Genomic DNA, 16,850 nt, shown 5'->3' with positions numbered 1-16,850 from the left:
TCTCATCGCTTCCATGGGCAGGAGATGCCAAGCAGTTATTGATGCTCACGGGGGCATACTAGTTAGTGACGTTAAACTTCACCTAGTAAGCGTGGACTTCGCCTTTGCAGACTTTGGATGTTCAGCAGTGAATGTGTTAAGTTTCACACATGTCATAAAGAACTACCCGGAATAAACTTGTTAACAATTTGTCTCAAATTTTGCCTTTAGCGTTTCTTTTTTTAAAGAGTATATTTAAATAGGCCGTTCGGTAGCTAAGCTTTCGAAAATGACAATTTTTAGGCCTATTTTATTATTTGCAACAATAAAGTATTTTTTTTATACGCCTTTCAGTGACACGCCAATATTTCTACAGACTCACATTGCTAGAATCCGGATTTAGATACCCGTGGTGGGCAGAACACAGATAACCCATTGCGTAACTTTGTACTTAATTATAAACAAACATAAATTTTCATGATAAAAAATGACACTTCACTGTGTCGCAGTGGAAATCAAGGAAAACAAAGATAGTAAAAACAGTTTGATGTGTAAAGTTTGCTACACATTATTTTGGTGTGTGAGAGAAAACACTCATATAGGTCCATGGGACAGCGGAAAGTCTGTGAACCTAAAATGCAAGCAACAAATAAGTTAACGAACACGGGTTTATACTAGAAAACAAACAGGAGAAAATAAAAAAGAACGCTTATTTTAAGTGTTTCGGACAAAAGAACAAACCAACCAACCGGTGGCGTAACTGGTTTTGATGGCTCTTGAAGAGGTTCAAATGCTAGCTCTAATAGTAATAATCTGGTTGTCAGATTCCATAGCCGTTAAATCTGATTTATTTGAGTAAAATGATTTTTGAATTGTGAAAAAAATCTGATTATAACAAATGGAATTTTTTTGTTAAGCCCAAAACGTCACATGGGCTGCTAGTGCCGTGTCCATTGGAGGGTATCGATACCGATTTTAGCGGTATGAGCCTTCAGACTTACCCTTAATACAACGAAAAGCCCCTACTACATTCTAATTTGTTAAAGATATTGCTTATCCATCAAATCGTCTTTAATGTAATATTAATCAATTAATCGATACATTGTAAATAAATGAATATATATAAATGAATACATATAACTGAATATACGAAGTGTGTCTTATCTAATATCTATTATTTCTTTACATTTGGAAACCAATGGCCGGGTGGTTAGGGCACTTGACTCGAAATCCGAGGGTCGCGGGCTCGAATCTCTGTCACACCAAACATGCTTGCCTTTTCAGCCGTGGGGGCATTATAATTATAATGAGACGGTCAATCGCACTATTCGTTGGTAAAAGAGTAGCCCAAGAATTGGCGATGGGTGGTGATTACTAGCTGCCTACCCTCTAATTTTACACTACTAAATTATGGACGACTAGTGCAGATAGCCCTCGAGTAGCTTTGTGCGAAATTCAAAAAAACAAACAAACAAACATTTGAAAGCCATTTGCACTAACATTAAAACGGATTAGATGAAGTTCATTAAAAAGGTTAAAGGTGAGCCATGAATTAGTCAAATTGTGTGTTTGCTGAAAACAGTACCTAAAAGTTTAACGTTTTAATTATTTAAAATATTTTTCACCATTACCTAATAACATAGTTTGCACACAGTAACACATACAAATACTGAAAAAAAAAAAAAAAAAAACACACACCAAAATTTTAACAGTTACATTACATTAGATTTAGGTTTGTATAGAACGCTTTTATTCTTTTCAGTCACAATTATCAACACGTAAAGTAATAAAGGTATAATTATTTTCAGACACAATGTGTTGCAGATTTCTAATGGTTTAGACGAACCTGGTGAAATTAGGTGGCAACTGGCAATAACATTGGCTGTAGCTTGGATCCTCTGCTATTTTTGTATTTGGAAAGGAGTTAAGTGGACCGGCAAAGTAAGTCATTAAGAAATTTACGTAGAATAAACTTATTTCAATATCCGTCCATTGTTTTCTGCCAGTAATTGCTATTACAATGTTCATTTCACGGTATTTCCTTCACGCATGTCTGTCTAGCTAATCTTATCCAGGATGGACCAATCACATGAATTGTTTTAAGATTTATTTTTGCTAGATTATAATAACCTACGAAGGTATTTAGTTTTTGTTTGCCCATACAGTAGAATGTAAACACTGCGGGGAAAAAATATTAATGGATGTTTACCGAAATTTATCAACGCAATTTATTCAACTCTGATATTTTAAAAGCTCAATAACTGTTACTAATAATTATTGTTTAACGTCTAATGCTACGTATTATTTTCATAGCAGACTCAACTGAATCATTTTTCGGTAATATGAACTATATGATTAATATGTATGTATTTTAGTATTCTGTTAATTAATTTCTTTGCTGGTCACCAGGTGGTTTACTTCACGGCTTTGTTCCCGTATGTTTTACTGTTTATTTTACTGATCCGAGGATTGACACTACCTGGCTCGAGCGAAGGAATAAGATTTTACGTCATGCCAAAGATGGATAAATTATTGGATTCAAGTGTACGTATTGTTTCGAGTTTAATATTATTAAAGTTCACGACTTGTAGATAAATTTTTTGGAATTTACCGGAAGTAAGAAATTACTGGTTTATAGCTTGTTACAGGTTTTACTTAGATTTCGTAATCACCAAAGTAAATGCGTTTGTGATGGTTGTGTTCCCAGAAGATGGCCGAAGGACGAGCGAAGGAGTCATCTGTTTTAACCTCTCGCTCCACAATAGAGTAGTGTATTGTCTGTCAGTCAGTCAGTAGACATTCAAATGACATCACACAAAAGAGCCTAACGTCGCAAGTTGTACTCTCGTGATATCGGTAAAATGTGCGCATGTAATGAATCTCGAGAAGAATTATGTACTTTGCAGGCTACAACACAGCATGACATATAAATTTGAAAAGCAAGAAATGAAAACTTTTTGTTACTCTTAATTTTGGTTTTATTTACTCTTGAAACAGTACGTTTTTTGAGGATCTTGTAAAAGTACATCTAGTTTTAAATGGCTGCAATGCACACTTGAAGAGTTGTACTTAAATTAACAAAGCCAATCATGAACTAAGAAACAAGAGAACCCAGGCTATCTGAAGTTGTCTGAAAAGTAGGTACATAAATATTAGAATATTCTAACACTAAACTCCTTATGTGTAATAACAAACGACCACTTATCTCTTAAAAACTTCGTTCAGTTCGTTCTTGGAACTCATTTCGACTAAGCCTTCATCAGGAGCACCAAAACGGAAATAAAATCTTTTACGACTTATACACAAAAAGAACAGGTTAACGCTGGTTGTATAGAAATCTTTCTTGGATGCGGAAGAGGAACACTAATTCCTTTGTACTCCCAGTTTGTGAAAGTTTCTTTCCTTCATGTATTAAATCCATGCAACGAAATTTTTTCTTCCTTTCTCAGTAAGACGTTATGAAGAAGGTAATGCCCCTGGTGGCTCAGTCTGAAAGCTTACAGAAGCATGGGTCCAGAATTCACCTTGTGTTGACGACATCCACAGAGACACTTTTGAGTTTAACAGTGGTCCTAAGAGCCGGCATGGCTAGGTGGGTTAAGACGTTCGACTCGTAATCCGAGGGTCGCGGGATCGAATCCCTGTCGCACCAAACATGCTCGCCCTTTCAGCTGTAAAGGCGTTATAATGTTACGGTCAATCCCAAAGTTAAAGACTAGCCCAAGAGTTGGCGGTGGATGTTGATGACTAGCCGCCTTCCCTCTAGCCTTACATTATTAAATTAGGGACGACTAGCGCAGATGGCCCTCGTGTAGCTTTGCACTAAATTCAAAACAAACCAAACCAAACCTAAGTTAATTTACTCTTGGAAAGATTCTTCATGGTTATTGATCCATGCAGATATTATGAGTCCAAAATTCAACTTGTTTTGTTGTTTACGACGAAACTATTCATAGATAGAAATAGAATAATGCCTAATATATGATAATTTTAACTCATAAAAAAATAGATATCTCAGATTCGGCCACAAGAGATACTATTACATATTTAGTTGTTAAGCCTATTAAAACACTTAAAAATTCTGCGAGTAACATTGAATTCTATATATGTAAATATTTTCTCCTTCCTAGTGAAGTTTCTATAGGACTATGCTGACCAGATTATTGGTATTTAAAAGTTTTAGTGTTGGAATTGTGGCGAAGATATTTTGAAACACGAAAAAAGTTGAAATGAAAAGAATTGCCTCAGGACTTTTCATCACCTAGTTATGCTAAATCATGTTTATTCAGTGTTTCGTTCTGTTGGCTAACGATGTCATTGGAAGGCTTGGAGAAATTGTTGCAAAGGTTGATCAGTTAATACAACCGTGTAGAACACCACAAAGAACAAAACACTTGATAAAACACAAAATCTCATTTGACGTTTTATTAATATTCACTTAACTTTTCCAGCTAATAGTATTTGTGAAATACAATTTGTAAGCAGCACGAGAAAAAATATCCTTCAAGCTGTAGCTTGTGACTCAAGGTGATTATAGAGTAGCTTTTAAGTATATACGAAACTGATGTAAATACATTTTCTGAGTTTAATGATTGTTTCGTACGTTCAATAATTTTTGCGCGTTTTTTGAAGTATTTAAAGTTTTATACAGATCTTGTCACTGTAAACAATATTTCGTTAGTTATATAAAAATGTAAACATTATACCTAAATTACATAATATTTGAAAGGTCTTTGTATTAAGCTATATGAACAATCAAAATCATCACGTCTCAGTTAGTAATTACTGTAGAATTTCTTTATGTGAGGTTTACTGGAACCTCTCTAATCAGGCCAGTTTGTCTCAGTCCCGAAGGTGGCTGCTTTGGAGAGGTTCCACTGTAATTAAAATCTGATTTCAGACGTATAACTGAAAGTCTATCTTTACCTGTGATTTTGAGTTACCGTAATCTGTGTTCATAATGTCCAGTCTAGGTGACTGAAAGTCTGTCTTTACCTGTGATCTTGAGTCACCGTAATCTGTGTTCATAATGCCCAATCTAGGTGACTGAAAGTCTGTCTTTACCTGTGATCTTGAGTTACCGTAATCTGTGTTCATAATGTCCAATCTAGGTCTGGATCGACGCTGCAACTCAGATTTTCTTTTCTTATGGTCTTGGCCTTGGATCTCTGATCGCTCTTGGAAGCTACAATAAGTACAACAACAATGTTTACAGGTAAACACTTTGAAATTACATTTTGTTTCCCTGTGTAATTGGGAAAGTAAGTTATGTGCGTTTGTGAAGGGAAGCTTTTTTAAAACTTCATTAAATTATGCCAAAATGGAGTGAGAAGTAGCGATGACGTCACCATATATGTGTGGGAAGCTTTTTAAGTTTTATTAAAACCACCCAAAATTTAATTAGGAGTAGAAAAACACTGACGACGTCGCCATGTGCATAAATGAGGGTTAGTTGTAAGTAATAATAGGTATTACTTGCTTTTACCTGGTTTTTTCAGTTAAGCCTAGTTTACTCAACCTTTCTGATACTTCTCTGAACACTCTAAGGTGCTCGTCAATGTAACCTGAGACTGACTTCCCTAAGTTACCTAAGAAGTCATCTGTTAACATTTGAAACGTTGCTAGAGCATTATTTACTTTCATGGACATTACATTGAATTCGAGTAATCTGTAAGGATTGGGAAACGCTGTTTTCTTCCTCTTATTGCAACTTGACATATAAATAACCATTTTGATAAATCAGTTTTATGAGCTTCATTCATCATATTGTCCATCTAAAGTAACGGGTAGTAATTGGTGATAGTAATATCATTTGACCTTTTCGTGTCAGTACATGACCTTACCTTATTAGTCTTAGATACTAACGCTGTAACTAATTGTACAATAGTTAGAAGATACCTTAACTTTTCCGCATTTAACAATTTCTCTGTCTCCTAATATAGAGCTACTCTAAAATGGTATGATATTCATAATGAACTAGATCTGCCTTGGTCTACCAAGAAATTCAATATCATACTCTCTCACAATCCCACACTCGCCTTCCTATTGCTTAGAGATTAATCTTTCTAACATTTTAACGTGTCTTGTCTGTTCATAAGGACCTTCTTTACAATCTCGTTACAACTAACTTTTGACAGAACATGATACAAGCTTCATGTGTGACTCTAGTGCACCATGATTTAAACATATTTACATAAAACGTTTGTCCAACTACTTTTCCATGCCCCACATTTACCAAATATGTCACTTCACTGATAGAGTTATAGATAAAGCATCTTGTGAGTCACTTCACAGATACAGTTACAGATAAAGCATCTTGCATGTCACTTCACTGATACAGTTATAGATAAAGGACTTTGTATGTCACTTCACTGATACAGTTATATATAAAGGACTTTATATGTCACTTCACTGATACAGTTATAGATAAAGCATCTTGTATGTCACTTCACTGATACAGTTATAGATAAAGGACCTTGTATGTCACTTCACTGATACAGTTATAGATAAAGCATCTTGTGAGTCACTTCACAGATACAGTTATAGATAAAGGACCTTGCATGTCACTTCACTGATACAGTTATAGATAAATGACCTTGTATGTCACTTCACTGACACAGTTATAGATAAAGCATCTTGTATGTCACTTCACTGATACAGTTATAGATAAAGGACCTTTATGTCACTCCACTGATACAGTTACAGATAAAGGACCTTGTATGTGACTTCACTGATACAGTTATAGATAAAGGACCTTGTATGTCACTTCACTGATACAGTTATAGATAAAGGACCTTGTATGCCACTTCACTGATACAGTTATAGATAAAGCATCTTGTATGTCACTTCACTGATACAGTTGTAGAGAAAGGACCTTGTATGTCACTTCACTGATACAGTTATAGATAAAGGACCTTGTATGTCACTTCACTTATACAGTTATAGATAAAGGACCTTGTATGTCACTTCATTGATACAGTTATATATAAAGGACTTTGTATGTCACTTCACTGATACAGTTATAGATAAATGACCTTGTATGTCACTTCACTGATACAGTTATATATAAAGGACCTTGCATGTCACTTCACTGATACAGTTATAGATAAAGCATCTTGTATGTCACTTCACTGATACAGTTATAGAGAAATGACCTTGTATGTCACTTCACTGATACAGTTATAGAGAAATGACCTTGCATGTCACTTCACTGATACAGTTATAGATAAAGCATCTTGTGTGTCATTTCACTGATACAGTTATAGATAAAGGAACTTGTATGTCACTTCTCTGGAACAGTTATATATAAAGGACTTTGTATGTCACTTCACTGATACAGTTAAAAATAAAGCATCTTGTATGTCACATCACTGATACAGTTATAGATAAAGGACCTTGCATGTCACTTCACTGATACAGTTATAGATAAAGCATCTTGTGAGTCACTTAACTGATACAGTTATATATAAAGGACTTTGTATGTCACTTCACTGATACAGTTATAGATAAAGCATCTTGTGAGTCACTTCACTGATACAGTTATATATAAAGGACTTTGTATGTCACTTCACTGACACAGTTATAGATAAAGCATCTTGTATGTCACTTCACTGATACAGTTGTAGACAAAGGACCTTGTATGTCACTTCACTGATACAGTTATAGATAAAGCATCTTGTGTGTCACTTCACTGATACAGTTATAGATAAAGCATCTTGTATGTCACTTCACTGATACAGTTATAGATAAAGCACCTTGTATGTCACTTCACTGATACAGTTATAGATAAATTACCTTGTATGTCACTTCACTGATACAGTTATAGATAAAGGACCTTTATGTCACTCCACTGATACAGTTATAGATGAAGGACCTTGTATGTCACTTCACTGATACAGTTATAGATAAAGGACCTTGTATGTCACTTCACTGATACAGTTATAGATAAAGGACCTCGTATGTCCCTTCACTGATACAGTTATAGATAAAGCATCTTGTGTATCACTTCACTGATACAGTTATATATAAAGGACCTTGTATGTCACTTCACTTATACAGTTATAGATAAAGGACCTTGTATGTCACTTCACTGATACAGTTATAGATAAAGCATCCTGTGTATCACTTCACTGATACAGTTATATATAAAGGACCTTGTATGTCACTTCACTGATACAGTTATAGATAAAGCATCTTGTATGTCACTTCACTGATACAGTTATAGATAAAGCATCTTGTATGTCACTTCACTGATACAGTTATAGATGAATGACCTTGTATGTCACTTCACTGATACAGTTATAGATAAAGGACCTTGCATGTCACTTCACTGATACAGTTATAGATAAATGACCTGGTATGTCACTTCACTGATACAGTTATAGATGAAGGACCTCGTATGTCACTTCACTGATACAGTTATAGATAAAGCATCTTGTGTATCACTTCACTGATACAGTTATATGTAAAGGACCTTGCATGTCACTTCACTGATACAGTTATAGATAAAGCATCTTGTATGTCACTTCACTGATACAGTTATAGAGAAATGACCTTGTATGTCACTTCACTGATACAGTTATAGAGAAATAACCTTGCATGTCACTTCACTGATACAGTTATAGATAAAGCATCTTGTGTGTCACTTCACTGATACAGTTATAGATAAAGGAACTTGTATGTCACTTCTCTGATACAGTTATATATAAAGGACTTTGTATGTCACTTCACTGATACAGTTATAAATAAAGCATCTTGTATGTCACTTCACTGATACAGTTATAGATAAAGGACCTTGCATGTCACTTCACTGATACAGTTATAGATAAAGCATCTTGTGAGTCACTTAACTGATACAGTTATAGATAAAGCATCTTGTGAGTCACTTCACTGATACAGTTATATATAAAGGACTTTGTATGTCACTTCACTGATACAGTTATAGATAAAGCATCTTGTATGTCACTTCACTGATACAGTTGTAGACAAAGGACCTTGTATGTCACTTCACTGATACAGTTATAGATAAAGCATCTTGTGTGTCACTTCACTGATACAGTTATAGATAAAGCATCTTGTATGTCACTTCACTGATACAGTTATAGATAAAGCACCTTGTATGTCACTTCACTGATACAGTTATAGATAAATGACCTTGTATGTCACTTCACTGATACAGTTATAGATAAAGGACCTTTATGTCACTCCACTGATACAGTTATAGATGAAGAACCTTGTATGTCACTTCACTGATACAGTTATAGATAAAGGACCTTGTATGTCACTTCACTGATACAGTTATAGATAAAGGACCTCGTATGTCACTTCACTGATACAGTTATAGATAAAGCATCTTGTGTATCACTTCACTGATACAGTTGTATATAAAGGACCTTGTATGTCACTTCACTTATACAGTTATAGATAAAGGACCTTGTATGTCACTTCACTGATACAGTTATAGATAAAGCATCCTGTGTATCACTTCACTGATACAGTTATATATAAAGGACCTTGTATGTCACTTCACTGATACAGTTATAGATAAAGCATCTTGTATGTCACTTCACTGATACAGTTATAGATAAAGCATCTTGTGTATCACTTCACTGATACAGTTGTATATAAAGGACCTTGTATGTCACTTCACTTATACAGTTATAGATAAAGGACCTTGTATGTCACTTCACTGATACAGTTATAGATAAAGCATCCTGTGTATCACTTCACTGATACAGTTATAGATAAAGGACCTTGCATGTCACTTCACTGATACAGTTATAGATAAATGACCTTGTATGTCACTTCACTGATACAGTTATAGATAAAGCATCTTGTGTATCACTTCACTGATACAGTTATATATAAAGGACCTTGTATGTCACTTCACTTATACAGTTATAGATAAAGGACCTTGTATGTCACTTCACTGATACAGTTATAGATGAATGACCTTGTATGTCACTCCACTGATACAGTTATAGATAAAGGACCTTTATGTCACTTCATTGATACAGTTATAGATAAAGGACCTTGTATGTCACTTCACTGATACAGTTATAGATAAAGGACCTTGTATGTCACTTCACTGATACAGTTATAGATAAAGGACCTTGTATGTCACTTCACTGATACAGTTATATATAAAGGACCTTGCATGTCACTTCACTGATACAGTTATAGATAAAGGACCTTGTATGTCACTTCACTGATACAGTTATAGATAAAGGACCTTGTGTGTCACTTCACTGATACAGTTATAGATAAAGCATCTTGTGAGTCACTTCACTGATACAGTTACATATAAAGGACCTTGTATGTCACTCCACTGATACAGTTATAGATAAAGGACCTTGTATGTCACTTCACTGATACAGTTATAGATAAAGGACGTTGTATGTCACTTCATTGATACAGTTATATATAAAGGACTTTGTATGTCACTTCACTGATACAGTTATAGATAAATGACCTTGTATGTCACTTCACTGATACAGTTATATATAAAGGACCTTGCATGTCACTTCACTGATACAGTTATAGATAAAGCATCTTGTATGTCACTTCACTGATACAGTTATATATAAAGGACCTTGTATGTCACTCCACTGATACAGTTATATATAAAGGACTTTGTATGTCACTTCACTGATACAGTTATAGATAAAGGACCTTGTATGTCACTTCACTGATACAGTTGTAGAGAAAGGACCTTGTATGTCACTTCACTGATACAGTTATAGATAAAGGACCTTGTATGTCACTTCACTTATACAGTTATAGATAAAGGACCTTGTATGTCACTTCATTGATACAGTTATATATAAAGGACTTTGTATGTCACTTCACTGATACAGTTATAGATAAATGACCTTGTATGTCACTTCACTGATACAGTTATATATAAAGGACCTTGCATGTCACTTCACTGATACAGTTATAGATAAAGCATCTTGTATGTCACTTCACTGATACAGTTATAGAGAAATGACCTTGTATGTCACTTCACTGATACAGTTATAGAGAAATGACCTTGCATGTCACTTCACTGATACATTTATAGATAAAGCATCTTGTGTGTCACTTCACTGATACAGTTATAGATAAAGGAACTTGTATGTCACTTCTCTGATACAGTTATATATAAAGGACTTTGTATGTCACTTCACTGATACAGTTATAAATAAAGCATCTTGTATGTCACTTCACTGATACAGTTATAGATAAAGGACCTTGCATGTCACTTCACTGATACAGTTATAGATAAAGCATCTTGTGAGTCACTTAACTGATACAGTTATATATAAAGGGCTTTGTATGTCACTTCACTGATACAGTTATAGATAAAGCATCTTGTGAGTCACTTCACTGATACAGTTATATATAAAGGACCTTGTATGTCACTTCACTGATACAGTTATATATAAAGGACTTTGTATGTCACTTCACTGATACAGTTATAGATAAAGCATCTTGTATGTCACTTCACTGATACAGTTGTAGACAAAGGACCTTGTATGTCACTTCACTGATACAGTTATAGATAAAGCATCTTGTGTGTCACTTCACTGATACAGTTATAGATAAAGCATTTTGTATGTCACTTCACTGATACAGTTATAGATAAAGCACCTTGTATGTCACTTCACTGATACAGTTATAGATAAATGACCTTGTATGTCACTTCACTGATACAGTTATAGATAAAGCACCTTGTATGTCACTTCACTGATACAGTTATAGATAAATGACCTTTATGTCACCCCACTGATACAGTTATAGATGAAGGACCTTGTATGTCACTTCACTGATACAGTTATAGATAAAGGACCTTGTATGTCACTTCACTGATACAGTTATAGATAAAGGACCTCGTATGTCACTTCACTGATACAGTTATAGATAAAGCATCTTGTGTATCACTTCACTGATACAGTTATATATAAAGGACCTTGTATGTCACTTCACTTATACAGTTATAGATAAAGGACCTTGTATGTCACTTCACTGATACAGTTATAGATAAAGCATCCTGTGTATCACTTCACTGATACAGTTATATATAAAGGACCTTGTATGTCACTTCACTGATACAGTTATAGATAAAGCATCTTGTATGTCACTTCACTGATACAGTTATAGATGAATGACCTTGTATGTCACTTCACTGATACAGTTATAGATAAAGGACCTTGCATGTCACTTCACTGATACAGTTATAGATAAATGACCTTGTATGTCACTTCACTGACACAGTTATAGGTAAAGAACATTGTATGTCACTTCACTGATACAGTTATAGATAAAGGACCTTGTATGTCACTTCACTGATACAGTTATAGATAAAGCATCTTGTGTATCACTTCACTGATACAGTTATATATAAAGCATCTTGTATGTCACTTCACTTATACAGTTATAGATAAAGGACCTTGTATGTCACTTCACTGATACAGTTATAGATAAAGCATCTTGTGTATCACTTCACTGATACAGTTATATATAAAGGACCTTGTATGTCACTTCACTGATACAGTTATAGATAAAGCATCTTGTATGTCACTTCACTGATACAGTTATAGATAAAGCATCTTGTATGTCACTTCACTGATACAGTTATAGATGAATGACCTTGTATGTTACTCCACTGATACAGTTATAGATAAAGGATCTTTATGTCACTTCATTGATACAGTTATAGATAAAGGACCTTGTATGTCACTTCACTGATACAGTTATAGATAAAGGACCTTGTATGTCACTTCACTGATACAGTTATAGATAAAGGACCTTGCATGTCACTTCACTGATACAGTTATAGATAAAGGACCTTGTATGTCACTTCACTGATACAGTTATAGAAAAGGACCTTGTATGTCACTTCACTGATACAGTTATAGATAAAGCATCTTGTGAGTCACTTCACTGATACAGTTATATATAAAGGACCTTGTATGTCACTCCACTGATACAGTTATATATAAAGGATTTGTATGTCACTTCACTGATACAGTTATAGATAAAGCATCTTGTATGTCACTTCACTGATACAGTTGTAGACAAAGGACCTTGTATGTCACTTCACTGATACAGTTATAGATAAAGCATCTTGTATGTCACTTCACTGATACAGTTATAGATAAAGGACCTTGTATGTCACTTCACTGATAGAGTTATAGATAATGGACCTTGTATGTCACTTCACTGATACAGTTATAGATAAAGCATTTTGTATGTCACTTCACTGATACAGTTATAAATAAATACCTTGTATGTCACTTCACTGATACAGTTATAGATTAAGCATATCCAACCATTAGCGTTTAACTTAAATAACGTCACAAATAAAAACTGTGAGAAATAATATAGTTAAATGTGAGACTTTCGTCAGTAAAATGCTTATATATGCACCAAAAAACATAAAATAGAACAAAGCTAAAGAATTTATAGATGAATATGCATTAATCAATCCATCCAAATTCATACCTAAATAGGATAAAAAAAAGGCTTAGGTGGTATGAGTTTATTGTGTTATGGTAGTGATCGTAATAAAGGTTTATTTTCAACACTAATGTTGTATCGTAATGGATAATGAGGTGTGTCCACAGAGGCGTTGTTTCATTTCCATAATGAGAGTAGATTACAATATCACTGATGTTTAAAGGCGAAATCCATCAATATCTTTGGATTCTGGAATTCATGTGGCACGTTATTTTGGGAACGTTATTGTTTTGTGGGCGTTATGTTGTGACGGTCAATCCCACTACTTGTTGGTAAAATTTGGCGGTGGGTAGTGATGACTAGCTGCCTTCCTCTAGTCTTACACTGCTAAATTAGGGACGGATAGCGCAGATAGCCCTCGTGTAGCTTTGCGCGAAATTTCAAAGCAACTAACCAAACAAGTCAAAATTGTTATGTATAAAAATATATTTATCTTACAGAACAATAAATCTGTTTGGTGAAATGGTAACAAGTTTGGGTTGTTAAGGTCTTATAAGGCTCCTGTTTCTTGGTAGAACATTGATAAATGGTTGCACGTTTTTAAGAGAAGAGAGGAGAGCTTACTACATTTAATTTCTACGTGAATTAATCTGTTAATAGTCCGTTTGTTAAATGTGGGAAAATTATACTAAAAGGATCTGTAAGTATCTTCAGAAGGTTCCAGATAGTCTGCATGCTTGAGAATAAGAGGAGATGATAAGATCACATTTACACATACATACCTTTCAATTGAGTAATTTCACGGTCGTAGAAGTACTGACTTAACGTCAACTGTATTTCACTGATAAGTACACAGAAGGTTAAATATTTCAGTGTTGTTTTAGGTTGAGGAATGATTCGTGAGCGTTTTAAATAATTTCATTCAAGCATTACATGCAAGACTATACAATACTTCAATACTTGAACACATTACACCCAAAACATTTATTATGATACTGTATTTCATGTAATACCTAGGTATATAGTATGCATTGTTTTAAACGAAATTGCAAGAAATTAAATGCGAAAAGCAGATGGTGTCGAAAATGCTCGATTTTGTCCACTTGACATTCCATTTAATGAGCTGAAAATGAAAGCAAAATTAAAGACATATGAAAATCAAACACAATCATCTATTAGAGCAAAAAATTATCTACCAAATGACATGAAATATTTTGCGAAAGCGTTTCATTTATGAATTTTTTTTAACTTGAAAAAACGCTCACGAATTATTCCTCAACCCAATACTTAATAAGATTATTTCCTGTTATACTTTATAATTTATTATTATTAATATTTTCACAAGATGGTGATACCAGCATTGTATACCCCCGCCACATCGGGTTATCTGCTTTGTCTATCGAGGGGAATTTAGCCCTGATTTTAACATTGTAAATAAATCCGAAGACATATCGGAAGGGGGGCTATTGCTATTAATTTTGGAGTAATATCAAACATTTGAAAAGTTTAATCGACTTCATTTTGTCTGGAAAATTAAAACTTTTATAAATATTTGAGCTAAAACTGTTTAAGTGACAAGAGAAAGCTAAAGGCGGCAAAGAAGTTTATATCATTTGAATATAAAATAAACTACTTTTCCTTCTTCTTACTGTTATTAATTTGCAAATATTTTAAAGCTGTCATAAATGTTTATGAAGCCGTTTATCATATCTTCAGTTAGGAAGGGACTTTGTATGCCTGATAATAATGAATACAAAGGATATAAAATCAAATCAGCATTAAATCAGAACTATTGAGGCATTAAAAAAGTAAATTATAATTAATCAAAACGAAGTAATTTAGCATAATGGGAAATAACTGATACACAAAACTAGTATAGAATCTAAAATTTGATAACACATGCTATCTACTTTGTTTGATAACTAACGTGTAATGGGGCTTATATTTAATTTAATAGAACAGACTATCTGACGAAAAGATCATTCGGTTAGGCCCGAAATGACCTGCTGGTTAGAGCACTCGATTTGTGATCTGAGAGTAACGAGTTCAAATTCTTTGTCGCACCAAATATGCTCGCCTTTTCACCTGCGGAGGTGTTATAATGTAACAGTCAATACCACTATTCGTTGGTAAAAGAGTGAGCGGTGGGTGGTAAAGTGCAGATTTGCGCAAAATTAAAAATAACAAAAATAATTATTGATTTTAGTACTTCAGAATAAAGGTAATTGAAATACTCCAATTTCTGCTTAAAATATTATTTCTTTGTGTTTATAAAACATGTTTAACTAGATCTTTCTCCATAATTTATCTTTACATTTGGTTTCATTAAGAATATATTTAAGGACTGATGTGCATAGAGTTTAAAATTTAAAGATTTGATTCAGTTGAATATTTTTTGAAATGAAAATAAATTATTCTTATTGCTAATTTGTAAGCTGAAAGTGAAAGAAAAATATGAAATCTTTTGCTACTTTTGTTTTGTTTTAACTTCTAGGGATGCTTTAGTCGTTTCGTGTATCAATTCAGGGACGTCTATGTTTTCTGGATTTGTCATCTTCTCTGTAGTTGGGTTCATGGCACATGAGCAACATAAACCAATCGAAGAAGTCGCTGCCTCAGGTAGGTAGACAATTTAGCTATTTTATTCATTTCGTTTTCTCATTTCGTACTTCACGTTTCTAACGCCAGATGGCAGTGCCAGCCAAGTGCCAGTTGATTGGCCATTAGATTGAAACTAACCTCGGCTTGAAACAACCTATGGCAAGCATCTAACTAACATGAAATTTTCCTATAATAAAGATAGTTATTCTTAAGAAATTATAGTTCCAAGTGAAGCATGTTCACCACTCATCTTTAACTTCATTATGTGTTATCGTAATTAGATGGCTGTTGTTTGATATGAAGCAAATTTATACATCACTTGAATTATTCCTTTCTCTAAAACGATCACTTACTTTAAAAGAATGTTTTCACATTTAAATCAATCAAGTATTATTATGAGGAAAAATAAGGGATTCAAAGTAACATTTATAAGTAAATAACTCGAGTATGAGGCATTTAGCTAAAACTTTTCAAAGTTTTTTTTTTACTTCATTTAAAATAGTTTTCAACTTTCAACGTACACCTTACCTCATCACTCTTAAGGAAGTTATCCCAGGAACCCCCACCCTGAGAACTGGCAGAACAATATAATGTATCAATGTAATATTATCGATTCTTTCTAAACGATCGGTTAAAACCATGGTTAAAACTTAAAATATTGTAAAATTCAACACGCCTTTCAGAAATAATAAAATTGTTCATTTGTTACAATAAAATATTGATAATAAAAGTGAAGACATCTGTTTTGTTTGTACTTCAGTTAAATTCTACGTAATCGTCACCTTGCAGAACTACAAAGAAATCGAAAGTAAACAACGCGAACCACTGTT

At 33.9% G+C, this 16,850-nt stretch overlaps 1 protein-coding gene across 1 annotated transcript in view; it reads left to right on the top strand.

The window, feature by feature from the left end:
* The window catches only part of LOC143242036 (uncharacterized), a 127,276-nt gene extending 110,665 nt beyond the window's left edge, over positions 1-16,611 (top strand). The window contains exons 10-14 of the mRNA XM_076485376.1: positions 1,788-1,920; positions 2,389-2,523; positions 5,091-5,194; positions 15,914-16,038; positions 16,523-16,611. Of these exons, the coding sequence (XP_076341491.1) occupies positions 1,788-1,920; positions 2,389-2,523; positions 5,091-5,194; positions 15,914-16,038; positions 16,523-16,611 (586 nt within the window). The remainder of the gene's footprint in view (positions 1-1,787; positions 1,921-2,388; positions 2,524-5,090; positions 5,195-15,913; positions 16,039-16,522) is intronic.
* Positions 16,612-16,850: the final 239 nt, after the last annotated feature.

Source organism: Tachypleus tridentatus, unplaced genomic scaffold (genome assembly GCF_004210375.1).
Source record: "Tachypleus tridentatus isolate NWPU-2018 unplaced genomic scaffold, ASM421037v1 Hic_cluster_1, whole genome shotgun sequence".
In the NCBI taxonomy this organism is placed as follows: domain Eukaryota; kingdom Metazoa; phylum Arthropoda; class Merostomata; order Xiphosura; family Limulidae; genus Tachypleus; species Tachypleus tridentatus.
Note: the sequence above shows the minus strand (reverse complement) of the source record. Positions and strands in the feature narration are given on the sequence as shown.